The 27,482-nt window shown below is 37.1% G+C and overlaps 1 protein-coding gene across 1 annotated transcript; it reads left to right on the top strand.

The window, feature by feature from the left end:
• Window positions 1-2,199: 2,199 nt before the first annotated feature.
• On the top strand, window positions 2,200-27,384 carry LOC306845521 (desmoplakin-A-like). The gene is made up of 24 exons (XM_079378385.1): window positions 2,200-2,589; window positions 3,189-3,279; window positions 3,405-3,526; window positions 4,550-4,718; window positions 9,341-9,466; window positions 10,075-10,134; window positions 10,460-10,627; window positions 11,112-11,216; window positions 11,424-11,519; window positions 12,192-12,314; window positions 12,494-12,646; window positions 14,224-14,378; window positions 14,452-14,578; window positions 14,692-14,878; window positions 16,159-16,388; window positions 17,740-17,918; window positions 18,717-18,855; window positions 19,848-20,041; window positions 20,177-20,339; window positions 20,805-20,888; window positions 20,975-21,082; window positions 21,208-21,306; window positions 22,175-24,001; window positions 24,328-27,384. The coding sequence occupies exons 1-24, from the start codon at window positions 2,363-2,365 to the stop codon at window positions 26,803-26,805; spliced, it is 7,410 nt and encodes a 2,469-aa protein (XP_079234511.1). The 5' UTR covers window positions 2,200-2,362; the 3' UTR covers window positions 26,806-27,384.
• The last annotated feature ends 98 nt before the right edge of the window (window positions 27,385-27,482 follow it).

Raw genomic sequence — 27,482 nt, 5'->3', positions numbered from 1 at the left:
AAAGAAATGAATTCAGAAAAATATTAAGGGCTTGACTGGTGTGTTTGTAGGTGTGTGCCACTCCTGTTAAACAAGATTAAGGGAAACACTGTGTTCCCAGTCAGAGACAGAGACAGAGATCTGCAAGTATGCACACACTGACATTCTCTGAGATTGTTATGGGGTAAAAAAGGATCTAGCTTTTAAGAATTTTAATTAAATCTGAAAATGGAAAACAATTATACACATTACTAATTTGACAGAGAAGTATTTATATAGCACTTTCTCAAAGTGGTTTACAGAAAACATCTCAGTTCCCAATAATAATATAAACAGAAAAAAAGAAAATAAAGTAGAGCTAAACCTTATCGCACTGTGCTCTCTGTCTTATCTTTATTTAGTTGCAGAAAGTTCACTGACATACACACACTCATGCTCTCTCTATGGAAACCAAGATGTTGCTAATTAATTAGAGATTATAAAGTGCTTTTGGGATCTGACAGAGCATTTGGACACTGTACAACTGAATTGAAAAGAGATGTTATATTGATTATCTGCACAAGCTAATTAAAATATATACTGTGTAGGTTAAATAATAATGGACCCAGTATTGAGCCCTGTGGGACACCACCATGTCACATGATGCCTGGAGGTGTGTACACAATGCCACATAGTTGTCCTTGTCTCCTAATTAGGACCTAAATCAGAGAAATACAACACAAATAACATTCTTTTTGATTTTGCTAATCGTGCCTGGAGGAGAAGCTATGTCAAAAGAATGAAATTTAAGAATGACTTACATTCACAAGAAAATAACTCGCAGCATTACAAAATGACTTATTTATAAGGTGTGACCAAGACTTACACATTTGATGACTAAGTTGATCATTTCTTACAAAAAAAAAAAAAGAATAGGGGCATCATAGTAACAGTTTTCTACTAATGATTAACAGGTTATAAATAAAATTATAAGGGCCAAAACTTGAGAGATCTTCAACTGGTCTTTAAGTGTAACCGAAGATTAATCTGATAAATTGAGTCATAATTTTATTTAATATCTCAGCATTTAAAACTATAATTATTGAAGTTCATTGCAACATAGTATTTATGCAATACTATGTGTCGGCATGCACAATATGAACAGGTATGTAAGTAAAACTAAACTGGTTGGTTGAGATAAACGTGTAATAGACATGCTGTGTTGCAAACTGTCATGGGTATAGAATGCTAAAAAAATTATATTGTGCATGTTGACACAGTATTGCGTGCATGCTATGTTGCAACGAACTCTGGTTTCAATAATTATACATTTTTGAATACTGAGATATGAAATAAAATTATGACTTAATTTCAGTTTATCAGATTTATTATCTATTTCTAACTTTGCCACACTAAATGGTAAATGAATGCAATATGATATAATGCATTGTACTATTCACTTGTCAAACCGGCTAAAGTACAGTTACAAACTTTTTGTACTACCACCATTAAACACCTTTTTTCCCCAAGTTAACCTGTCAAGATCCTCCCTGTAATTACAGAGGACTGTAAAGGGTGTGTGAGGCTGGGTGAGGTGGGTGTGTCGCTGTACCGTGGACAACACACACACATAGAGGAGAAAGTCCTCTGAGTTTGAGTTTGTGTATTTGAGTCAGACAGGGCGTGCTTTATGCTTCTTCTGATTCCCTGCAATCACGTGTCATTTATTGATACAATTTGACTTTTTACAGATGTGAGATGTACATGTTTCCCATTTCACTGATTGTTATGATATGGGATACCATCGACATACTGTTCAGTCTCTTTGTCCCAAGATACATAAATAAATAAATAAATGACATATGAATTCTTGAAAAATTTATAAATTAATCAAAAATAAATATATAATTAATAAAAAATTATTTATTAAAAGAAAAAAAACTGGAAAGCATCTCCAGCTCTTGATAGAATGCATGTGCAGCTTGCTGGCTGAGGATCAAGTAGTGAAGGTAAAACAAACAATTCACAGGACATCTTCAGCTTTTGATATAATGTGCAGCTTGTTGGCTGTGGTTGAAGTAGTAAAAAAAATAAAATTGTGAAAAAATGATTTAAGCAGAAAAAACATCCTTATCCGACCGTATGAAAGAATTCCGTGGGAAAGTGAGGATGACTGATATCGCGCCTCCTGGGCCGCGCCTCATGTGAACTCTCTCAGGGAGAATGCGCAGGTGTAGTCTAACTGCAAAACCGGAACTATCCAGAGCGCAGCGGCCAGTATCCGCGCAGTCACCGCCGCGCAAAGACGCGCAGCAAGAGCAGAGCAGGAGCACTTCCATAACTTTGCTTGCGCTTTCTTTGGTTGAGACCGGTCACAGAATTGGTGCTGTAGTCTTCCACAGAGATGAGTTTGTCCGGATCTCAGACCAGGCTCCACATGATCGGCCGCAGAACCAACTCCCGGCCCGATCTGACCGCCGTGGGCTACAGTTTACCCCGGAATGAAGGCGCGCAGTACTACATGAGTGGAAATGGATTCCAGTCTGAGTTCAATGATGGCTATGCGCAGACAGTTACACAGACATTCTCCAGAAACTCACAAGGAGGTGGAGGAGGAGGAGGAGGACAGAGGTAAATATCCATAAATAAATGATCAAGTGTTTTATTGTTATTTATAAACAAAGTCTGCTATTAAAAAGTAAGAAAATATATTATCTGTGCTATAGCATATAATTTAATTGATTAACTCTATACTTACGTCAACAATTGTTATATTTGCATTAGTATTTATTTTGGTGAAATTTAGTGAAACATCCGAGAAAAAGTTGATACTTAAATGAAAAGTCTCCATTAAGTCCACATCTATAAAATACTAATATTTTAGCTATAAAAATTGGATACGCCATACATGGCCATTGTGTATATAGGTGTATTGTGCATTATTGTTATGTGGTCACATATCAAACAATGCTTTCATAAAATTGTTGTGCATGTGTACTTTGCATGTGCATGCATTAAAATGATTGGAATTCAAAATGTAACCTGGCTTGTTTGTTTTTAACCACAACATGTTAAATACTATTCCCCTTTGAGAATATGTTCTGATCTGTCTTTTAACTGCATGATGGTTAAATCTATTCAGTGATCTAATACATGATCTGTAACATTTTTGTAACAATGTAATATTTTTACTGTATTTTTATTGATTTATTTTGTCTGTTTTTTTTTAGCATGTCGTCCATGTCTGTTCAAAAACGAGCTCAGATGCTTTACCAAGAGTGCATGGGCTACCTGAACCGAGCACAGAACATCCTAGAGAATGTAAGTGTCATTTTCACACATACTTTGACAAAGCATGCAACACACACACACACACACACACACACACACAGCATTTACTGCTTTCCACGTGATTCAAATGTTTTTTTTCTGTTGTTTTCCTGCAGATGGGACCAGCAGCTGAAGTGGATAAAAACATGAATGCGGCAGCTGCTCTGATGGAGCAGATGAATAAGTATTCCGTGGACTTACGCAATGCCGGTCAGCCCAATGAAATGATCAACCGAAGGTACCTGCAGCATGCGATTGTGTGTTTTCACATAAATAAATTAAACCTGTTAGTATGCTGTAATATAATGCACACTTCATGTCTGTAACCAGGAATATATTGTGAAATTTGTTCAGCAGCAATGGGTGTTTCTTCAACTGTGGACATTTTTGGGATTGTAGAGTTTTAGAAAATTAAATTTCTTTTGTGTAATTACACATTTGTAATGATAAAGTTGCAGATGAGTGCATTCAATATATATTAACTTTAAATGTTATATCAAATAACACTACAGTTACTGTTACATGTGCTTTAGAGTTCAGCACATCAAAGTGCTTCTTTAAAGCACAGCAAGCACGGCATTTCCATTTCCTATTTTTTATTCAGTTTAACTTGATATACTGTACTTGAAATAAATAAGAACTATGTAGAAATTTTTACGCTGAAAAACTAATAAAAATGCCAAAAACAACAAAATAACTAAAACTCTAACTTAAAATGAAAATACAATAAAATAAAAAAATAAAACAAATTCAAAATATCAATAAAAACTATTATAGTATCTCAGTGGTACTAAAATAACACAGTTGTAAATGTACTTTATTACTTTATTAAGTGGACTTCTTTTTCACAAGGGTAAGCTCATTTCACAGCTAATATTTTCACATTTTTTGCACAAAAAACCCAGATTGATTGGAAATGGTACACAATTAAAAACACTTGATTGCTTGATTGCATGTCTCATAATTCATCTCAAGCATGCTAGTCACTGACACTATTGTCCCTTTGATAATCAAGCATACACAATTTTGAAAAACTTATTAATTACATTTCAACTGAGAGAAAGTCGTAATTGGTCTTAAAAAATCGCAACTGTGATTCCTATCGCAGCTATTCACAATGATAATAAAAAGCTGAAATCTCTTGAGTTAATGGGACATAAAATGCCAGTTGCTGAACACCCAGATATTTCTAATTAAAAACAAAAAACAAAGAGGATTGCAGTTTCAAAGCAAAGCGTCTAATCTTCGTTCTGTCTTGCAGTCTGGACGATTGTCACGCCTTTCACGCAGAAATTCGAAGCTCCATCACGGGCACCACTCTCAGGAGGACCGCTGGTGGAGGCAATCGGGTCATCGCGTCAGAGGTCATCGCATGGGAGGACCCTACCAAGAGCTACCAGGAGGCAATGGCATGGATCAACCAGAAAAAGGTCTGTCTCTGGGCCACAGTTTAAAACAGCACACCTGCTCTTGCACAACAGTCGGTTCAAAGCTAACATTATGTGTGAGTCATTCACTGGAAATATAAAGGAATATAAAAAACTCAATAGCTTGAGAAAAACTCTCAATCCATATACCTACTAAAAACAAAACAATTTAACTGATGAGGAACTGATGAGCTGTTGCATTGTTTCATCTCATAGTGCACTTTTACAGGGACAACAGTTAGATGAGGTTCATCTAATGATCTATAACCCTTAATGTTGTCAATGCAAAATAATTCTCACAATGCACAATTTTGGGTGCAAAAAAGGACACAAAGCTAGAGATGTATAAAGCACAGCTCATACAGAAGTCCCTTTCAAACCGAGCAACGTTCTGTTGGTCAGTGCACTCTGAGAAAAAAAAAGGTACAAAAGCTGTCATTGTGGCTGTTACTTTTCAAAAGGCACACTTTTTTACCTTATTTACCACTCAAGGGTGTATTTTAGTAACTTAAAGGTACTAAATATAACATATTAGCACCTGAAGTGCACATATTAGTATCTAAATATTTCTCTTTTGAAAGGTTATCATCACAGTGAGAAGTTTTGTGCTTTTTTTTTTCTGAAAGCAATTCGTTTAACCAACCTAAACATGAGTGTAATCTTTGTGGCAAACTTTTTTTGCTCTCATGCAAAGCTCCTGTTGGAATGGCAAAATTTTGCTGAGCAAAGGTAAATGAGATGCAATTTAATGGCAATAATCTCAGTCTCAGCTACTTTTAGATATCAGCAGTATTGTGTGTTTTGAAAAACTAAAAACACGTGTTCCTTTTGCGGTGTTTGACTACTGTAGAACATTTGTGGTACTAGTTTGTTTGTTGTACTTTACCATCAATTGTTGGACTTAAAGGGACAGGTCACTCAAAATTGAATATTGTGTCAACTATCATTTGAATGAATTATTTTTTTTTTCTCTGTTGAACACAAAAGTAGATATTTTGAAGAATGTTGGTAACCAAACAGTTTCTAGTTCTCATTGGCTTCCACAGTCCTTTTTTTCCAAGCCAACAACTGTTTGGTTACCAACATTCTTCAAAATGTATTCTTGTGTTGAAAAGAAGGAAGAAATTCATACAGGTTTTGCACAACTTGAGGGGGAGTAAATGATGACAGATTTTTGATTTTTGGGTGAACTATGACTTTATTTACACTAAAGGAAAAGTCCAGATAAATACAAGATATTCTCTACTGACATCAGCTATTTTATATGTGCACGATAAACTTCCAGTGTAAGTGCGATATCATCCCCTGTGTTTGATTTTGGCTCAAACCGTAGAGGTTTTGTTGGAGCTTCTCTTTACATGACTACCAAAGCAGATCTGTTGTCCAGTTTGTCTCCTGGGCTGTCTGGAAAACAGCAGTGAGTCGAGAAGCCTGTGATTTCTCACCCTGCTGAAAGACTTCGTACAGCCCCTAATGACAGCACTTCCCTGGAATTTACTCTCACACCTCAGCCTCCTCCTCAAGTCCAGGCCGGTTCAGTGCCTGTGCGTGGAAGCAGTCAGGTTTATCTCACATTCGGATTCACTGAGATCTGACGCATTGCCAAAGAGAGAGGAGTGTATCAGACTCCCTGTGTTGACAGTAACTTGTTGTTACTTGTGATGGAGTTGTTTGGCGCCCACACCTACAGCAGGAGACACACCCGGTGTTTCTGTGCCACTCCCACTACACACACACCCGTTTGAGCACTTTCCCTTTAAAGCAAATGAGTGGCAGAAAATGCAAGACGGGGTTTTTGTGGGTCTTTAAAGGTCTTCATTCGCCCTTCCGCAAATTAAGGCCTTAGGAGTCGTAAATCAGAGCAGAAAATCTTAAACTTTCATCATATTCTGCATGCATTGCAAAAAAAAAAGAATTTCGTCCTCTGTATTTTTGTTTTCAATCCAAACATCCTTAAATCAAGATATATTTACTTGAGATGCAAAAGTAAAATGAAGACTTACAAATTGAGCAAAATTAAGTTATATTAGTTATGCTTGAAACAACAATAAATATCTGTCAACAGGGTATGAAAACTTGTTTTAATGAACTTTAATTACTTTGTTTGGCAGATACTTGGCAGATGTGTTCTTGTTTTAATCATAATTAAAATTCCACAGAATACAAGACATAGTCTTCTCAAGTAAACATGTCTTGATTCTTGTCTAAGAATCTTTAGACATTCGCACTGGAAAACAAGACAGAAATACTAAGAAAAACTTCACTTTTTTCAGTGTGGTCAGAAGGCACAGTAAAGTTACTCCATATTCTAATGTTTGGGAGCAGAGATGTTCAAGCCATTATTTATTTGTTGAAAATTGAGAAAATCTCCTTTAAAGTTGTCCAAATGAAGTTCTTAGCAATGCATATTACTAATCAGAAATGAAGTTTTAATATATATACAGTAGGATATTTACAAAATATCTTCTCGGAACATGATTTTTACTTAATATCCTAATAATTTTTGGCATAAAAGAAAAATCTAAAATTTTGACCCATACAATGTATTTTTGGCTATTGCTACAAATATACCCCAGCGACTTAATAAACATGCACTGACAGCGATTTAAGACTCCAGGGTCACATATTCTGCATGAACATATTCTGGCCTTAACAACTAGCTTACTAACTATTAATAAGCAGCACATTCTTGAGGCCAAAGTTGTAGTTAATGGTTTGTTAATAGAGAGTATTGGAGCTTAAAACAAAGTTTTAACCATTTTTCTTTTTTGCTTGGTCTTAAAAGATGACCTTCATCAAACTTGCAGAAACTCTGCGAGACTTGATTGTCTGAAGTTAGACGTGAATTAAAACTTTCATCTCTCTGCCTCTTTCTTTAAACTGGACAGACAGATAGATCCTCCTCACATTCACTCAGTGCCCGCTCAGGCTCTTTGCTTGTTTATTTGTTTTATTTCTTAGTAACCAGCCATATACTGCACACAAATATTGCGTACTTATCATCTACCTGTGACACACACACACACACACACACACACACACACCGCTGCACAGTTCAGCACAGTTCAGCACAGAGCACGCATTGTTTCACCCGAGCAGGAAGGAGGGAGGGAAAAAAACAGGGAGTGTCTGGAGCAAAAGAAACCAAGACAAAAGCAGTGAGAGTGACTGGTTCAGAGCGGTTTGTGTTCTTATCTGCGCTGAGTTCTGTCAGGACGAATACTTCAAACAACTCCACAGTCACCAAAACAACAGTGCGGCCCTCCTACGGACCCTGATCCGGATTCCCAGACATTATATAAGAAACCACGAAACTGATCTGAGATCAGCATGAAAGAGGCGCTTTAGTCCTCAGCCGACGGTAATGATTAATCACTGCCACCTAGAGGCTATAAATCACACTAATTATTAACTTTTCTTTAAACATTTACATGCTTTCAGACACAAGTGAAGAAAATCACGTTGTGATTAAACAGTGAGCTTGAAGGTGTCATTTCTGCACCAAATGGAAATACAGAAGGAATGGCTTCCCAAAACAAGCATTGCACAATGTCTAGTTTAATTGTGATTTACTGCGCTGAACTACTGGGCTGTTGTGCAATACGTTTTTTTTTTAATCCTTTCTCTGTTTTTGCTACATTAGTTCAGATGTGTCTTATATGTGTTGTCACAGTGTTACGAGGAGAGACATGGATCTAACTGCAGCTTTTAATGATATAATCAGGAGTACAGGAATGCGTGAGGAAACCCGTGGAAATGGAAAGAAAGACAATAACCGACAATGAGCTCAGGAAAAGGAAGGCTATATATACACATGATAATGTTAAACTATCACTAGACACAGGTGAAGGTACTCTTAGGGAAATGAGTGAACAACAGGAAGAAGCACAGGAAGTGAATATTACACCAACAGAAGCTAATGTTATCTATTGGCTGCGTCCCATTTATACTATGCGCTTGAAGTATTTACTCTTTTTGTGAATAAAAAGTGGAAACTTTTGAGATTTGAGACATACTAACAGGTCATAAATTCATCTTTAAAAGTCGGTTTCACACATCTGCCATGTTTGTTGTTTGAGTAATTTTTTATTAATGTTTGTAGTTCTGAACCAAATTCTAATTTGAAGCAAAATTGTGGGCAATATTAGCTGATAAAATGCCCACTGAAAATATATATTTTTTTGTGTGTGTATGCTCATCTCAACATATTGTACTATGATTTGAGACACTGAATCTAATTTCACATAACATTTAAGACTGATAATATACAAATGAGAGAGATGAGAAAGTGTTGGGTTGAAGATTTATGAGGTGAAATAAAATCTGATATTGCTGTGGCATAACAATGCTTTATAATTATATTGTGCTGTCACACCCAAAAGAACAGGTTAGGTTCACATATGCTGTGGTTTATCACATACGCTGGATAGTTAACTCAGTTTTTGAAACAGAAAGTTAATTTAACCTACCCTGCTTTGTACTTTCATTTGCTGTTTTGACCATGTTTGACCATATGAAGAAATGTAACAGCGTTTAAAATGAGGCGACTCTCCAGAGGACTGCAAATGAGTTGGTTGTGTTTGTGGGCACATGTCTGAATGGGTTTGTGTGTTTGTGTGCTGCAGAGACTCATTGAGACCTCACCCTTCGGTGACGATGCAGAGACCATCAGCCAACAAATCCTCAATCACAACAAGTTCCAAAGTTCAGTCCAGAGAAGCCTGGAAGTGGACAGAGCTCGGGATGAACTGGTATGTTGTGTGCACCGCTAACACAGGCCTGGGTGACTGGGGGTGTTGTTGATTAACACTGCACTGACAGTTAATTCAGTGAATAAGGTAGTGCACCACTCAGAATGCATTTTACATTCAACTAAAATGGAAAGACATTCAAATAAATTCACATAATAACTGTTTCAAGTGTTGTTTTATAATATATGTGACCCTGGACCATAAAACCAGTCATAAGGGTCAATTTTTCATGATTTATACATCATCTGAATAAATAAGCTTTCCATCGATGTATGGTTTATTAGGACAATATTTGGCTGAGATACAACTATTTGAAAATCTGGAATCTGAGGGTGCAAAAAAAAATAATTGAGAAAATCTCCTTTAAAGTTGTTCAAATGAAGTTCTTAGCAATGCATATTAATAATCAAAAATGAAGTTTTAATATATATACGGTAGGAAATTTACAAAATATCTTCATGGAACATGATTTTTACTTAATATCCTAATGATTTTTGGCATAAAAGAAAAATCTATAATTTTGACCCATACAATGTATTTTTGGTTATTGCTACAAATATACCCCAGCGACTTAATAAACATGTACTGACAGAATCTTTCTGCTTCAGATGCAGAGCAGAGAAAAGGCCGGACTCCACGCTCTGGACCAAGAATGGGACAATTTACAGGTCAGCTAATGAAACATCTCTTATTTCTCTTTATCATCTTTGAGGCGTTCCTACACTTTGACCAGAATCAACCGCAAGTGATTCAATTAAATAGATTGTACACTGTCAAATGTTTTCTGTTTTTTAGACATTTGCCCCTGATGGTCAAAAGTTTTGACACACCTGCTAATTTTTTTATTATAACTATTTACCCAATTTTAGATCAATAGTAGTCATCAAACTATATAATATAATATAAATGGGAAGTGACTATTTTAGACTGTAAATGTTTGACAGATCAGTACTCTCCAGTGTCTGTGCTTCGTTTCTTCTTTCTTGCGTGTAGAAAATGTCCCATACGCGTACGGCTCAGCTGCGAGACCTGCAGAACATCATCGAGGAGATCTCCGGAGCCATCATGTGGGTCAACGACAGAGAGGAAGAGGAGCTGGTGTTTGACTGGGGCGATAAAAACATCGACAACTACATCCCACAAAAACAAGAGAGCTACTCGGTGAGGAGACACGCACAATCATCAGAAAATAATACACAGCAATGCAAATGATCACAAATGCATACTGAATATAACGATTTGATACAATGTCATTTGACCCTAATAAACTGAGAATTAAAAAACTACTGCAAACTTTAATGTAAACCTTATTGTAAAGAGTTTACATTTCTTTATTTGTATGCATTTATTAATTTAGCGGAGACAAAAAAATGCAAAAAATACAGAAATGAGAACAAGAATTACTTCTTCAGCTGTTGTTTTATGTAAAAAAAAAAAAAAGTGATCAGGTGACAGTTGTCGAATCATTAAATTCTGAATTTTGCTCAATTCTGAGATACATGCACTGATGAAATACAACATCAGTGTACACATGGGCAAAAAATCACATTCAGTGAAAAATCTAGTCTTAACTATGCCAGACAGTTATTTCCTGTCATGTAAATGCCTGATGATTTTAGCTTATAAAATGCATCCTTCCTGACAGAAATTGATGAGTGATCTTGAAATGAAAGAGAAAGAGCTGAATAAACTGAAGACAAAGGTGGACGTCCTCCTGAGGAACCAGCACCCAGCATCTGACAAGATAGGGGTGAGGAAACATCTTCAAGCTCAACTTAGAGCAATGACGAGCTCTGTGACAAACAGTGGCAGTGAAAACTTGTCTCATTCATGCTAAGACCTCAAAGAAGTGTGCTAATATGACTTTGCACTGTCTGGCACATACTAAAATTATAATATTGTACAAGGAATTCTGCACATCACTGCAAATAAGCACATCTCTCTGTTTTCTTTTCAGGCTTATATGGACACACTGCAAACCCAGTGGAGCTGGTTACTGCAGATCACCAAGTGCATCCATGTTCATCTGAAGGAGAACGCTGCTTACAGCCAAGTAAGGCTTTGTCTTTTAGTGTATATAAATATATATATTTTTAAATATTTTTCAGCTTCAGTTAACTTTATTTCAAGTTTTAGTAATTTAGCATCTATTCATTTTATTTCAAATAACTTATATTAATTATAATATTAATTTAGTTTCAGTTTGAGTTATTTTATCACATCAAGTTTAACAATTAAAATGAGAAATGTTGCAAGCAACTATTTTATTTTATTTCAAGTAATGAATATTTGTATGCAAAAAAACAAAAGAAGTGTTCAGATGTATTTAAGGGATTTTTATAATGGCCAGTTTTGTTGTAAGCAAGAAAACGCATCAATAAAGATAAGATTAGTTGTCTTTTAAAAAGACAGATATTTATTTAGTTTTTAAAAGTATAGTGAATAATGCTGCCTCAAATTTCGGTTTATTATTCACACTAAATCTTTTGGCTTCAGAGGGTTTGGAATATATAGTACACAAGGTGTATGGATTGCTTTTATGATACTGACAGTATATGGGGATTTTTGTGTTTGAAAGCCCCAGTCCACAGTATTGTAATTGCATTTAAAAGAGCAACCAATCCTTTATTCAAAATTTCTCTTTTTGTGTTCTATGGAAAAAAAACAAATGAATACAGCTGTGGACCTGAAGGGGAGTAAAGAAGTTTTATTTTTGCTTTTGTAGTTCTTCAAGGAGGCCAATGAGACGTACACCAGACTGCAGAAAGACCACGAGAGCATCCGTAAGTTCACCTGTGACAAGAACACACCTCTGGAGAATCTGGCAGAAATGATCAAAAACCTGGAGGTGAGACAGCCACGTCTGATCAAACACCTGTCGAGCTGAATCTACAAATATTAAACACATGATGTACTACAATGTCATTACCTGCTGTATGTAAATATGATGTGACTGCACTATGCTAATACTGTGTGCACAGAAAATGTTCCCGTTCTTCATCAGTGTGTAAATAATTGTGCGTGTAGAAAGAGAAAGAGAGGATCATGGAGAGTAAGAGGCGGGTGCAGACGCTGGTCAGCAAGTCCAGGAGCATCGTGTGTCTGAGGCCTCGTAACCCAGAGGAGAAGAGCAGCGGCCCGGTCATCGTCAACGCCCTGTGTGACTTCAAACAGGACCAGGTCAGTCACTTTTACACACACACTAATGATGTCTCTTTATTTCCTTTGTAATATCTGACCCTGGAGCACAAAACCAGTCTTAAGTTGCACAGTTATATTTGTAGCAATAGCCAAAAATACATTGTATCGGTCGAAATTATAGATTTTTCTTTTATGCCAAAAATCATTAGGATAAGTAAGTAAAGATAAATAAAGATCATGTTCCATGAAGATATTTTGTAAATTTCTTACCATAAATATATCAAAACTTGATTTTTGACCAGTGATATGCATTGCAATGCATATTATGCATCATAGCAATGCATAAGAACTTAATTTGGACAACTTTAAAGGTGATTTTGTCAATATTTAGATTTTTTTGCACTCTCAGATTTTCAAATAGTTGTACCTCAGTCAAAGATTGTCCTATCCTAACAAACCATACATCAATGGAAAGCGTATGTATTCAGCTTTCAGATGATGTATAAATCTCAATTTCGGAAAATTTACACTTAAGACCAGTTTTGTGGTTCAGGGTCACATCAGGGTGATTTAATTCTTAAGCATATTAGTTAGGCTGGAAACTGAGAACTGTCTATTTTCATAAAAGATGAATAAAAAGGCTTCAACTGGTGCACAACTAGCTTCACTTTTAAGTTACACAATGACTCTAAAGTAACAAATTACTGTACAGTAATAAATTACTAATATGACTTACAAATATGTGACCTTGTGACCTCTCATCAGTAGATTTCTATATTAATTTACACTAGACACCACATATTAACTGCCACTTTGTTGCAAATCAACATTTTTCGACTATCGTAATATAATGTGACACGCAATTTAAAAGATGATGATTAACATTTCCATTACTAAGAATTTGCACGCTGTAAAACCATTTTCTCTTTTAGCATTGTCAGCAAGTGATTTCTCATCAGGCACTGAACAGAGTACCAATAAAATGTTGTTTTAACCAGTGGAAAGACTTAAGAAGTAGGAGGACAGTTGAAGAGTAACATCTGTTATTAAACATGATTGTCAGTTCCAAACACTGGCTTTGTTATAGTGACAGTTCACCCAAAAATTAAAACCCTGTCAGTATTTAACGACTCTCATGTTCTTCCAAACCCTTAAGACTTTGTTTCGTCTTCAAAACACAAATGAAGTTATAAAGTTTCCGTCCCTCCATTCAAAGTCCAGGTCACCAAAAATGTAGAAGATTGAAAATGGTCATAAAGCTGATGTGAAATGAATCCATATGAAACGAGCTGTTTAAACCAAGTTTTGTGAATAGACATGATCGCTTTATATGATGTACATAAAAGCCTAAATTATATTAGTTCAGTAAACAGTGACCGACGCACATACATAGAGCACATCACATGCAGTAAATAAACTTCTGTGTTTTCCATATTTCATGAGCTTTATGTATGTGTGCTTAAAAGCCTAAATGAAATCTGTTTATCATATCAAGTGATCATATCTCTTTAAACCCCTTGATTAATGGCGCCTTTAATACGCCAGGACGTAAACATACAGTGTATGTATTTATGCGTAACGGTATGAAACACTGAAATGTTGTTTGACTTTTACAGAAGGGCATTCTGAAAGGGAACGAAGGTATCCTGAAAGATAACTCTCAGCGCAGTAAGTGGCTGGTGACTGGACCTGGAGGACTGGAAATGCTCATCCCGTCTGTGTGTCTGCTCATCCCTCCTCCAAACCCTCTGAGCATCAGTCTGGCAAAGAAGTACGAGAAAAACACACATGCACACAGATCATAGTGCAACAAGACATGCACTGATTAACTGCTTGCTTGACAGGAACGAGCAGTACTACGAAGCCATCATGTCCATCTGGAGTCAGCTGTACATCAACATCAAGAGTATGATCTCCTGGCAGTGCTGCATGAAGGACATTCAGTACATCAACTCCCTCACACTCTCAATGGTATGACTTGATCAGATCAGTCTTTGACTCTATGCCATTTATGCTTTTTACTTACAATTACGTTTCACAAATGTCTCCATCGTTTTTTGTATCTCTTTCCCTGTCTGTTTTAGCTGTCACAAATGCGTCCTGAAGAGTATCGCAACATTATTAAGAACCTGGAGCTCCACTACCAGGAGTTCATGCGTAACGGTATCGGCTCTGAGATGTTTAGTGATGAAGAGAAGAGAAAGATGGAGATGCAGTACGCAGGAGCTCAGTCCCATTATGACCGGCTGGTGATCCAGCTGCCCAACTACAGTAAGACACTCGCACACAGCATCCAGACGCACTTTATAATCAATACACACGAATGTCTTGGCATGGATATCAAACCCATGTGATGTTTGCAGAGGGACTTCAGTGGTTAATGTTTATTATTAATCCAGAGATTGGGTCTGTAGAAGAGTTCCATCAAGTAAATTTGATTAGAAAAAAACAATGCAAAGAATCCTTGAAACAGTTAAAGTTGTTAATACTGAAGTTCATTGATTGGCTGTTTTCTACACACATGCCAATCTACCGAAATAATATTTTTACTTCATTCACAAACACAAATAGACAATTGACATAAATTATGATTTCATGCATACATCTGCCTGAATCTGCAAACTGATGATGGATGCATGGAAATTAATTCATCTACACAACATAACACTCATTGTTCAACTTCACTGGAATTTAGCAGATCTCCTGATAAAGTCTTTTTTTCTTAGTTCAGGCCAGAGTTATTATAGTTAACTAAAACTGAAGCTAAAATTAAAACAATGAAAGAAAAATATTTTCATTACTTGAAATAAAATGAACAGTAACTGAAATAAATAAACACACACACACACACACACACACACACACGCACACACACACACACACACATTTTTTTCCAGCTAATTTTAATATAGTTCAGCTAATTCAATTTAGTTTAAATTGATGTAAAATAACTAAACTAAAACTAAAAAAAAAAAACTGAAAAAAAAAAAAATGTAATAACATATAAAAAAAAAACTAATAAAAATGGCAAAAACACACAATAAAATTTAAAAAACTAACTAAAATTGAAATGGGGAAAAAATTAAAAAATAAAATAAACAGAAAATATAAAAAAAATCTAATTATATAATTATAAAAAGTAAATTATAGATTCAAGATATTAATAAAAACTATAATAGTATCTCAGTGATACTAAAATAACATTGGTGCAGGCAAAATTGAGACCTAAAAGTCAATAATATAAGGTACTAAAACTATTAATGTACTTTTAAACAAGAACTAAAAAAGAGGCTGGAGATATTTCTGTGTCTCAAGTGTTTCCCTCGGGTCCTTCACCCTGCCTTCACACATATCTTTATCTTACAATTTAATTCATGACAAATTTGAGCAACTAACCACTGTTCAGAGTTCAGCCTCATTCCTAAACATATAATTGAAAATTACAGGAGGGAGGTTTAGAGACTATGGCCTGCTTTAGGACACCTTCATTCATTCACTGTTGCTTTACAGAGGAACCAGCCTAACTGTTGTGCTATTGTTTTGTCTCGTAGGGGAGAATGGAGTAAGAACAGAGGTGGAGAAGGTGGTGGAGACAGATGGGAAGGCGGTGGTGACTAACGGGATGCTGGTGAGCTCCGGGCTGAACGTGAGTGCCATGTCAGATGTGAGTGCTCTCAGACGCAGGATGGAGGTGGCGGAGATGGGCTTGATCCAGCACCTCCACGTGCCTCTGAAAGAGAACAGCGTAAAGGAGTGCTCCCAAAGACTGGTGCTGCTGCAGGTACAATCAAACACAAAGCATCACTGCTAATGCCCTAGTCTATTAGAACAATTACTCATGGCCAGGCCAATTATCAGCTGATAGATCAGATTTCTGCATTGCTTACTCATAAACAGTCACAATTATAGACACAGTCTGACTTCAAATGAAAACCATGTCATCATTTACTCACCTTCGAGATCTTTCAAATCTGTATTAGTTTCTATCTTTTGCTAAACACAAAAGAAGATATTTTGAATAATGTGGGTTACTGAACGGTTGACAGTAGCCTTTGACTTCAGTGGCATGGAAAAAAAAATACAGTGGAAGTTAATGGCTACCGTCAGCTGTTTGGTTACCAATATTCTTCAAAATATCTTCTTTTGTGTTCAACAGAAGAAAGAAACTCATTCAGGTTTGGAACAACTTGAGGGTGAATACATGATGACAGAACTTTGATTTTTAGGTGAACTGTCCCTTTCATGAATAACACACAAACAGTTGTACTTTCCAAAATCTTACTGAAGACAACAAGTGATCATTGACAACACAGACTGGAGAAAATAAGTGAACATCTGTTAAATCTTCTTTAAAAGCTAATTAGAGTCAATTAAAGGGACGGTTCAGCCTCATGCTCCCAAAAGACCTTAGTTTGACTTTACAACACAAATGAAGATATTTTTAATAATCTCTAATCATTTTTGTCTATGCATTGAAAGTCCATGCTACCTAAATTTTCAAGTTTCAAAATTGCATGAAGCACCTTTCCGACTATAATGATTTCTCATGGGGATAAAATGAAATTTCAACATATACAGGGGCTAGTCTGTGATTTTTATTGGCGTCTATAATCCAAAATGTTGATTTCTCTCACCACACACAGCTGAATTTCCTTCTGATCTCTGAGTTTACAGGAAAAGATCAATTGGAAAATCATTTGTAAATCCTTTTTTGGCCACTGCCAGTTCATAACTAAAAACTGAATTTCAAAAAGTTTATCTTCACAAAAATCCAATGCATTTAGTTGTCCATGTGAAGCAAGTTATAAAATATTAAAGAGTGATGTGGAATTCATGTTAAAAATATGTTTTTGGAGGTTTACCTATGAGAAATGAGAAAAGTATAATTTTCCAAGCTGGGTCGACAACTTATAACTTTTGCCAAAATACATTTCTATAATGGAATATCAGAAAACAGAACAGAATAACAGAATCAGTGACAAAGTGGAAAATAGTCGGCCTATTAGTGCTCTATTAATAGTGGCATTGTTAGATTGGGGACTGTGATGAAATATAGTTTTTGTTTTCTTTTCTTGATTCCTTTGAGCTAGTTTAATCAGTAAATTTGATCTGTGTCTGGTCTGTGTCATCAGGTTGTTCATCGTGATCTGGACTCCATCCGGGACGAGTATCAGCGTCTGAGGGAGAAGATCTTGCGAGAGCTGAAAGGAAGCACTAACACAGAGCAGGCCCGCTTCCTGCACTCTGAACTGGACCACATCAACCAGAAACTGGGAGGCCTGCAAGGCTTCTCAGTCGCTTATATCCAGAGGCAAGAACATTTAAAACAACCAGTATTGCATGTATTAATTTTTTTATTTCACTCTCTTCCTAAACATGCTGAAATGTCTTGCTGTCTACAGAGGACGTAAATCACATAAAGTTCAGTATGGTTACACTTTGTTTCAGTAATCCACTTTAAATATTCTGCTATAAGTAACTATAAGTAACTTTGCAACGCATGTCAACTAACTCTCATTAGAGTAATAGTGGACTGTTAGGTTAGGGTTATTTACTTTTTGGTCCACTTTAGGGGTCAGATTTTAGTTGGGATAATATGCTAATGTACATCTAATAATTTTATTTCTGGGGTGTGCTAAAATATATTTACGTGATAAAAAAATGTATCATATTGCTGCAGCTCCTCTTTTCATGCTCTGTCTCTTTAAAGCCAGAGTTTCTGAAAAGGTCTGCTCTGATTGGTCAGCTGATTAGAGCAACTCAGAAATATAACATCCCTTACTATAATTGGGTTTCATCTCCAGAGGCTTCATTAGCAGCTGTAAGCAGTATTATATCTATGGTCACTATGGCTTCAGTATTGGAAATCCATAAATACATACAATGTTTTTTTTTCTCTTGCAGTGTAAATAAACAGCTTCTCCTTGACATCTAAGATCCAAGAATATATATATATATATATATATATATATATATATAAGATTTTTAATTCAATTAACCTATGAATGGCTTACTTATAGTTGTTTCTGTCCATCAAGGTGTAACAGGGGGGTTATGAGAATTAATTAGCAGTAATCTTTTTCTCATAAGGATTTGTCTGTGTTTCCAGGCTCACAGCTCTTCAGGCTCTGTTCCAGAACCTCTTGCAGGCTGAGGACATCATTAAAGTCCATGAGGCTCGCCTCACAGAAAAAGATACGACTTCTCTTGATCTGAACGAAGTGGAAAAGTACCTCATGACTCTCAAGGTGAACTTAATATTTATATTATGGTTTATGTTTATATATCTCTTAATATGACAACTTGTCTTTTTTTTTAACCAGGTACATAATATGTGTGTGTGTGTGTGTCTGGGTTATTATAGTTCATTAAAACTAAAACTTAAACAATTTTTTTAATACAAAAGTAAGTTACCTGAAATAAAATACTCTATAAAAAACTTTATTTCAGCTAGTTGCCAAAGCAACATTTCTAATTTGAATTTAGTTTAACTTTATGTAATAAAACAGCTACAACTAAAAATGAATAAAAAAATAATGATTTATTTATGTATAAAACAAAAACTAAACTAAAATGAAACTGAAAAATTTTAATTATTCAAACTATTAACAAAAAAACATATCTTGAAATAATGACATGCACCATCATTTTGAGGCCTTTTGACCCTAAAACACATTTTGAGTTTTAATCACTTTATGAAAAATTATAGGATTAGGATTATTGTTTGTAAAATATAATAATTTAATGGTGGTTTTCATAAAAAATGTCTTTGATAAAAAATAAAAAGTCATTTTTGAATGAATTAGGAGATTTATTCAAGCATACAAATTAAATGATTAAAATAAATATTAGAATTAAAATAAATAAAATTATTAAAATATCAATAACAGGTTAAATAAAAATATAACATTTACAATGCAGTACATTCAGAAAGTATTCAAACCCCTCTTTTTTCACACTTTATTATGTTGCAGCTTTAAAGGAAAAGTCTGTGATATAGTTATTTAAGTCTGAGTTTAGACAGAGACCTGAAAAGAGTCTAAATTGTTCAGAAAGTATAATGTATGCTTTCTTTAGGGGTGACTGAAAGCCTTGTGTCACACGTTGCACAAAATATGTATAATATATGTGTTTTCTTATAATTGCATGACTCAAAAAATGGCTCATCTTGACTTCTGACTCAAAATGACTGAGCATGTCACTTATATATTTCTATTTGATTATGTCTTGTGCCGTGCAGACGATGAAAGCAGAGCTGGAGCAGAAGAAAGGTGTTTTGAAGGCTATGGACTCTGAGCTGTCCAAGGCCGTGCAGTGGAACAGTCAAATAGACAAATCTTTCCACCAGTGTGATGTTGACCTGTCCAGATACGCAGAGCTCGCTGGACAGATGACTGACCGGTGGCGCCGAATTGTGGCTCAGATTGATAGCAGGTATGGAAAAATATGCTGTTCTGGCAAGAATTTCCACATGCACTTTTGAGACTACACAATGGAAAATGGTGTAGAAATGTAGAAAGTATCACCACTATAATTAGTTTTATTCGATTTTTCGTGCTTGTTTGTCAGGGCATGGGACCTTGAGAAACAGGAGAAACAGCTGAATCACTACAAGCAAACCAACTCCATGATGAACAAATGGATTCAGGAAACACGTCAGCGCCAAGATGCCCTCCAGATTACTAAATTCAACAGTCTGGACAGTTTGATGGACCACCTCAACCAGCAAAAAGTCAGTTCAATACACTTAAAATAAAATACCTACGTTTGGTCAAGTGTTATTAAATCTGTTACAAAATCTAGTGAGGTGTTTTCTAGATTAAATTATCACATTGACAAGATTCTAATATGCACTCTTTAGGGGTAAATAAAGTAAAAAGGTGTACCTTTTCAAAAGTATCTCCCCAGGGACAACTTTTGTACCTTTTTTTTCTGCGTCAGAGGCACTTTTCAACAGAGGTGTAAAAAGTAATCCTACCTGAAAACCATACATGAATAAGTATCATGTGGTTCTTTGGTTCAGATCTTGTTGCTCTTCGCTCAATAGTGAAGTGCAATAATGTTTGTCCGAAACACAATTTTAATTAGACTAATTAATATTTTACTGATACATTCTGATTAAGAAAGTGAATTTTGGATTTGAGTGAAAATTGCAAAAAACATATTTATTTTGGAAAACTGTGTTGTCAATGAACAGGCGCTGTATTCTGAGATCAAAGGAAAGAAGGAAAAAGTGGAAGATGTGGTCAAAGATGCAGACACATGCGCTGCCTCCATTAAGGTGAGATTTATATCTTTTTTATTTGATAATTACAAGTATATACAAGCAGTGCAGAAGGCTCAGATCTCATATAACTGTTTTTTCAGGACTATGAGCTCCAGCTGGCATCCTACACTGCAGGACTGGAGACGCTGCTCAACATTCCCATCAAGAGGACTATGCTGCAGTCTCCATCCACTGAACTGAGGCAGGAGGTAATCATATTACATCCGGGATTTAAAGATTAGGTTCACACATAGTACAAAACATGATTTATGATTTATTTTGAGTTTATGAGTGCATTTTCTATCTTCACTGACTTATAACTGTCTCACTAAAGGCGGCAGAGCTGCAGTCACACTACATAGAGCTCTTGACGCGTTCAAGCGACTACTACAAATTCCTTGGGGAAATGATGAAAAACATGGAGGAGTTAAAGGTAAATTTTGTGTCTGATGTGTTGTGAATATATCCTTCCAAATAAACTTCTAAACCAGAGCTTCCCAAATTGGAAACCCCATTCATGAGATGACAATACCAAACAACATGCAAATTTATGATCTATATTATTTTACCTTTTGTAGAAATTTAAGAACAAGAAAAAGGAAACATAAACATGCAAAGATGTGAAATCCAATACATTTTAACATAAAAAATTTATTTATTTATTTTAAAAGTGTACATCGGTATTAGGAGCAGGGTTATTATAGTGAAGTAAAACTGAAACTAAAATTTAAACCATTAAACGTTTAATTATTTAATTATATATATATTTATTTGTTTTTTCCCCCCAGGTAGTTTACATGGCAACATTTACTTTAACTTGATGTACTAAAATCACTAAAAATGAAAAGAAAAAAAATGACAAAAGCAGCAACAAAATTACTAAAACTTAAACTGAAAATGAAACGTAAAAATAAAAACTTTATTAGTATCTCCAATAATACTAAAATAACACTGTTTAGGAGGTCAACAGACAAAAATGTTTGGTAATCCTTGAAATATATAATGTAGAATGTATTCTTTACATTTACAAATAAATTTGTTTGAAGGCTATTTTTGTCACCTGTAACAATTTTGTCACCTTGTTTAGGACACTACAGATATGTCACTACATAGTCAAGTTAAGTTAACAGGTTTAGGATTAAAGCTGAATATTAGAGCTACACTTTATTTTGATGGTCCCCATTAGAAATTCTGTTGACTAGAAGCTCAATGTTCAAAATGCTTTCTTAAAAGTGAGAATTTGCTATGCTTGTAAGTTCCTACCACTATCTAACACTATTCAATATGGCATTTTTTTTTAGATGCGGAACACTAAAATTGACCTTTTGGAGGAAGAACTAAAACGTCTCAAGGACAATCTGAAAGACCAAACACAAAAGAACAAGTCACTGGAGGATAGTCTGGCTCGCTTTCGGCTGGAGCTGACCCAGTCTAAAGAAGAGCTTATGTCTATGGAGGATATCAAGAGAACCCAGGCTAGACAATGCAGTACTACTCAGGAAAGCCTGGACAGCACCCAGAATCAGCTGAATAAGTTACAAGATGAGCTGTCCCGCCTCACCTTCCTCGTCGAGGAGGAGAAACGCAAACGCAGGCTGGCTGAGGAGCGATACACCAACCAGCAGGAGGAATATGAGCTTGCTGTCCGCAAGAGACAGAAAGAACTGGAGGAGCTCAGTATGTCCAAAAGTCAATTTGAAAGGGCCATCAAAGAAAAAGAGCGGGAGATTGAACGGCTGAAATTACAGCTGGAAGATGAGGCCTCTCGGCGCAATGCAGCAGAATTAGAGACCTCAAAGGTAAGAACACAGTTGAACCAGGAAATTAGTAGCCTAAAGCAAACTTATGAATCTGAGATCCACATCACCAAGACCAGTGTGCTCAAGACAACACAACAGAAGGAGGAGGAATCGTCAACTCTGAGACTTCAGCTGGATAGGTTAACCTCTGAGAAAAGAGACCTGGAAGAGGAACTCAGAAAGCTGCGGCTTTCATTCTCCCAAGTCGAAGCGGCACAAAGGAAAGCAGAAGAGGACGCTCATCAGCAGAGGTCTTCGGCAACCGAGGGGAGCAGGTTCAAGAAGGAACTGGAGTCACAGATTCAGGTCATAACGCGTCAAAGGGAAGAGACAGAAACAAGACACAGGGTGGAATTGGCAGAGGCCAACAGAGCTGCTCAGGAAAAGACCCGTGAGATTACCTTGCTGGCCCAGAATCTCCAAGACGAGAGCAGGCGGAGGAAAGCCTTGGAAGTTGAGAATCAAAGCCTCAGACAGTCTCAGGCTGAACTGCTCTCTAAGCACACTTCAACCAGCGATACCATTAACAAGCTAAAGGTCTCTGAGCAAGAGCTACTCATTATAAAGCGAGACATGGAGATGCAAAAGAAAGAAAAGAGCACGTTGGAACAGAATTCCATCCGGCTGCAGAGTCGCATCAGTGAACTGCAGCCGAAGGTGAACGAGTTGCAGGCTGAACTGGAAAAGGAGAAGAGGAGTAATCAGGATGAGCTCACAAGGAGGAAAAGGATCGAAACCGAGCTGGAGAAGGTCAATCAGATGTGCCGTGAATATACCACTACCATCAACACTCTACGGGTCCATCAAGAGCAGGAAAGTACCTCTGGGCGCAGGTATGAGCAGGAGCTTCGCAGTTCGAAAGATGAATTGGAGAGAAGCCAGAAGGAGTATAAAATCACAGTAGAGAATCTGAACAGAGTCAATGCTGAATTGAAGGCTTTGCAACAGCAGCTTCTGCGGGAACAAGCCCTTGTCCGTGAGGCCAATCAACGCAACGATTCCCTCTACAAGACTATAGAAGACAAGAGTCGATTGCTAAATGAGAGCACTAGTGAGATTGAGAAGTTGCAAAGCCTCACCCAGAATCTCACCAAAGAGCATCTGCGGCTGGAGGAGGAACTGAGGACTACGCGATCAGAGCGAGATGATGTGAAAAGAAGCCTGAGCACCATCGAGAGTGAAAGCGATTCCCGATTGTCTGCCATTCAATTCCAGTTACAAACCAGCAATAACAGAGCACTGGAACTGCAGGGACTAATCAATGATCTGACTAAAGAGAGAGAAAATTTAAGGGTGGAAATTGCCCAAATCCAAAAGCAGTTCTCTGAGGTATTTTTTTCTGAGTGACATCAGTTGAATCAAAAATACATCACCAATTTAAGCTACATCAATATGGCTTTGCTGGATAACACTTTACTGCATAAGGCTTTACCTTTGAAAGCACACTTTCTGCATAACACTGCATGGTTACAATCTTTCCACAAAAAGCTTTTTTAATATTTGCTTTGATAACAAATATTTTTTGTTTGTTCTATTCTAACTATGTTTGAATCAGTATGGTGTTGGTGTTATAATTCTTTCCTTTGTTAAATCTTCTAAATTATTTATAATGTGACACAGTTCATCAATAAACCAATTCTCTTTTATGTTCACAGACATCCATGAGGATCCAGCGATCTGATGCCAACTACAAAGAAATTGTGCAAGAAAGAGATAGTCTTCTCGTCAAACTGAAGCTGTCACAACAAGACAAAGACAAGCAGCGCTCCGAAGAAGAGCTCCGGCGCATCAAACTCTCCTTGGAATCTGAGATCAAACAAAAGCAACGTCTCCAGGATGAAATTGATAAAATAACCAAGGATTTCAAGTACTGGAAAAGCCAATATGAGTTAAAGGACGGGCAGATCAGACAGAGTGAGGCAGATCGAGACAAAGTACAGAGAGACAAAGCCTCCTTGCAGAGTGAGATCCAAAGATTGACTGCCGAGCTGAGGAGTCTGGAAGAACGCTTCAAGAGTCGTATTCAGGTCTCGGACAAGGAGATTTCAGAGCTCATAACGAAGAAAGAGGCTTTGGAAAGGGAATTGAAGCTGTTGCAACAGCGTCCGGTTGCATGTTGTCGGTGTACACAAACCAGTCAGACTGTCTCTGATAGTAGCAGTAAGAAAATTACAGTGAAAGGTCTCCGTGGTGAGGTCTCACTCACAGAGCTTGTAGAATCCAACTTGCTTGATCAGACCGATTTGGATAAAGTAAACCGAGGACAACTAACAGGGAAAGAAATTGAGGACAGGCTCAGATCGTACCTAGGCGGCTCTGATTGCATCGCTGGTATCTACGATGAGGCCAATGATAGGGTTTTGCCCTTTTACCAGGCCATGAAAGATGGTCTGCTTCGGCGGGGAACCACCCTGGAGCTCCTGGAAGCCCAGGCGGCCTCCGGTTTCATAATCGATCCAGTCAACAATGTCTGCATGACAGTGGAAGAAGCATGGAGGAGAGCTCTTGTGGGAAAGGAGTTTAAAGATAAGCTTCTGTCTGCTGAAAAGGCTGTGACAGGATACAAAGATCCTGCAACAGGAAAGATCATCTCACTCTTTCAAGCAATTGAGAAAGAGATCATAGAGAAGGGTCATGGGATTAGACTGCTGGAATCTCAGATAGCCAGTGGCGGTATTATTGATCCTAAAGGAAGTCATCGGATTGATGTGGAAGTGGCTTACAGGAAAGGTTACTTCGACCGCGAAATGAACGAGATTTTGGCATACGAGGGCGATGACACCAAAGGTTTCTTTGATCCCAACACCCATGATAACCTCACATATCTTCAGTTGAAAAAGAGGTGCATTAAAGACCCCAAGACTGGGCTTATACTGTTGCCTTTGAAGGACAAGAAGAAGCAAAAGCAAATGACGTCTCAAAAGAACACAGTGCGCAAGAGGAGAGTGGTTATTGTAGACCCTGACACCGGTAAAGAAATGACCGTACGAGAAGCGTACCATCGAGAGTTAATCGACTATGACACTTTCCTGGAGCTTTCGGAACAAGAGTGCGAGTGGGAGGAGATCACTATCGAAACATCTGACGGCAGCAAGCGTTTACTTATTGTCGACCGCAAAACCGGAACCCAGTATGACATTCAAGAGTCCCTAGATAGGGGACTTATTAATAGACAAACTCTGGACAAGTACCGTGCCGGGACTCTGACACTACACGAGTTTGCAGGTCTGATCACAAGTAAAACCAGCAGTTCCGAGCTTTCCATCTGCACCAGCAGTCCTGAGGATGTTGCTACTTGCAGTAGTCCAACACAGATTGCGCCATCATCTCCAACCATCCGCAAACGTTTTGCTAGCGTATCCATTATGCTCTCCCCTCCATCTGATATTTTTGATGACCAGAGCCCCGTGGGAGCCATTTTTGATACTGAGACCCTAGAGAAGATAACTATCCCCGAGGCACAGCGACGTGGAATAGTGGACAACATCACCGCTCAGCGGCTCTTGGAAGCCCAGGTTTGCACTGGAGGAATTGTCAATCCTGCTACTGGCCAGAGACTCTCCCTGACGGATGCTGTACAGCAAAGCCTTATCGATGAAGACATGTCCATCAAGCTAAAACCAGCACAGAAGGCTTATGCCGGTTTTGAGGATGTGAAGAACAAGAGGAAACTTTCCGCCGCAGAGGCCATTAAGGAGAAATGGTTGCCTTACGAGGCAGGACAGAGGTTTCTGGAGTTCCAGTACATGACGGGTGGACTCATAGAGCCAGAAACCGGCCGCCGGGTGAGCATTGAGGAGGCCATCCGAAGAGGATGGCTTGATGGCAAAGGGGCACAGAAGCTGCAGGACACGAGGAACTACATAAAGAACCTGACTTGTCCTAAAACCAAACTTAAAATCTCATACAAAGAGGCCATGGATAACTGCATGGTGGAGGAGAACAATGGCATGAAGATGCTCCCGGCTACTTCGATGTCTTCCAAAGGCATAAGCAGCCCCTACAATGTGTCCTCGGGAACAAACTCGCGTACAGGATCCAGAGCAGGGTCTCGTTCCGGCTCAAGAAGTGGATCACGCAGAGGCAGTGTTGACTACACCTCTTCGGTTGCTTACAGCTACATCTCATCTTAATTATACAGTGTAATTCCTATGCTTAGAATGTACAATTTACGTTTAAGAATGATTTTCTATTCATGAGGATATAAGTAGGCCTATGGGTTTGGGATACAGAATGTAGATTAACTTCTTTTACTAGCGCTGATCAATTGTCTTGGGTGTTTAAAATGTTTTTAGATCGTTATATTTTGTCAATGTATTGGATTTTTGATTATTTACACATTATTTACACATTAGATTTATCAAGACATTTAACAATGTTTTCATTATTCCTTATTTGGTTTATTCACTGTTTTCTAATATTTTCCTTTGCATGTTTCGTTAACATTTTACATTTACTCATTTAGCAGCTTCTGTCTAAAACAACTTACAAATAAGAAATGTAACAAGCAATTCATCACCAACATTATCCATAGTTTAGAAAACTATATCAGGAAACAAGTACTTTTTATTTGAAACATCTACTGATTTAGCATCAATATGAATCTACTAATTTCAAAGTGGAAATCTAATATTTTTTGAGATTTGCTTTTAATAATCTGATTGTGTTTATATGAAGCAATTTCAACAATAAAAACTATCAAATTATAAACTAACATTCTCTCTATTACTTATTACAACAGTCTTAAGTTCTTTTTTTGATGCCACATTTGAACATTTCCTATTATTCTTAACACATTTTTTTACAAGCA

This window comes from Barbus barbus (genome assembly GCF_936440315.1).
Source record: "Barbus barbus genome assembly, chromosome: 26".
NCBI lineage: Eukaryota > Metazoa > Chordata > Actinopteri > Cypriniformes > Cyprinidae > Barbus > Barbus barbus.
This window is presented reverse-complemented; position numbering and strand designations above follow the sequence as displayed.

What these genes read in the sequence shown, in the direction of transcription:
- LOC306845521 (XM_079378385.1), top strand. Translation starts at nt 2,363, where the DNA reads ATGAGTTTGTCCGGATCTCAGACCAGGCTCCACATGATCGGCCGCAGA. An exon ending in AAGAATGGGACAATTTACAG is followed by an intron (nt 10,135 to 10,459) that starts GTCAGCTAATGA and finishes TCTTGCGTGTAG; the next exon opens with AAAATGTCCCATACGCGTAC. An exon ending in GTGGCTCAGATTGATAGCAG is followed by an intron (nt 20,042 to 20,176) that starts GTATGGAAAAAT and finishes CTTGTTTGTCAG; the next exon opens with GGCATGGGACCTTGAGAAAC.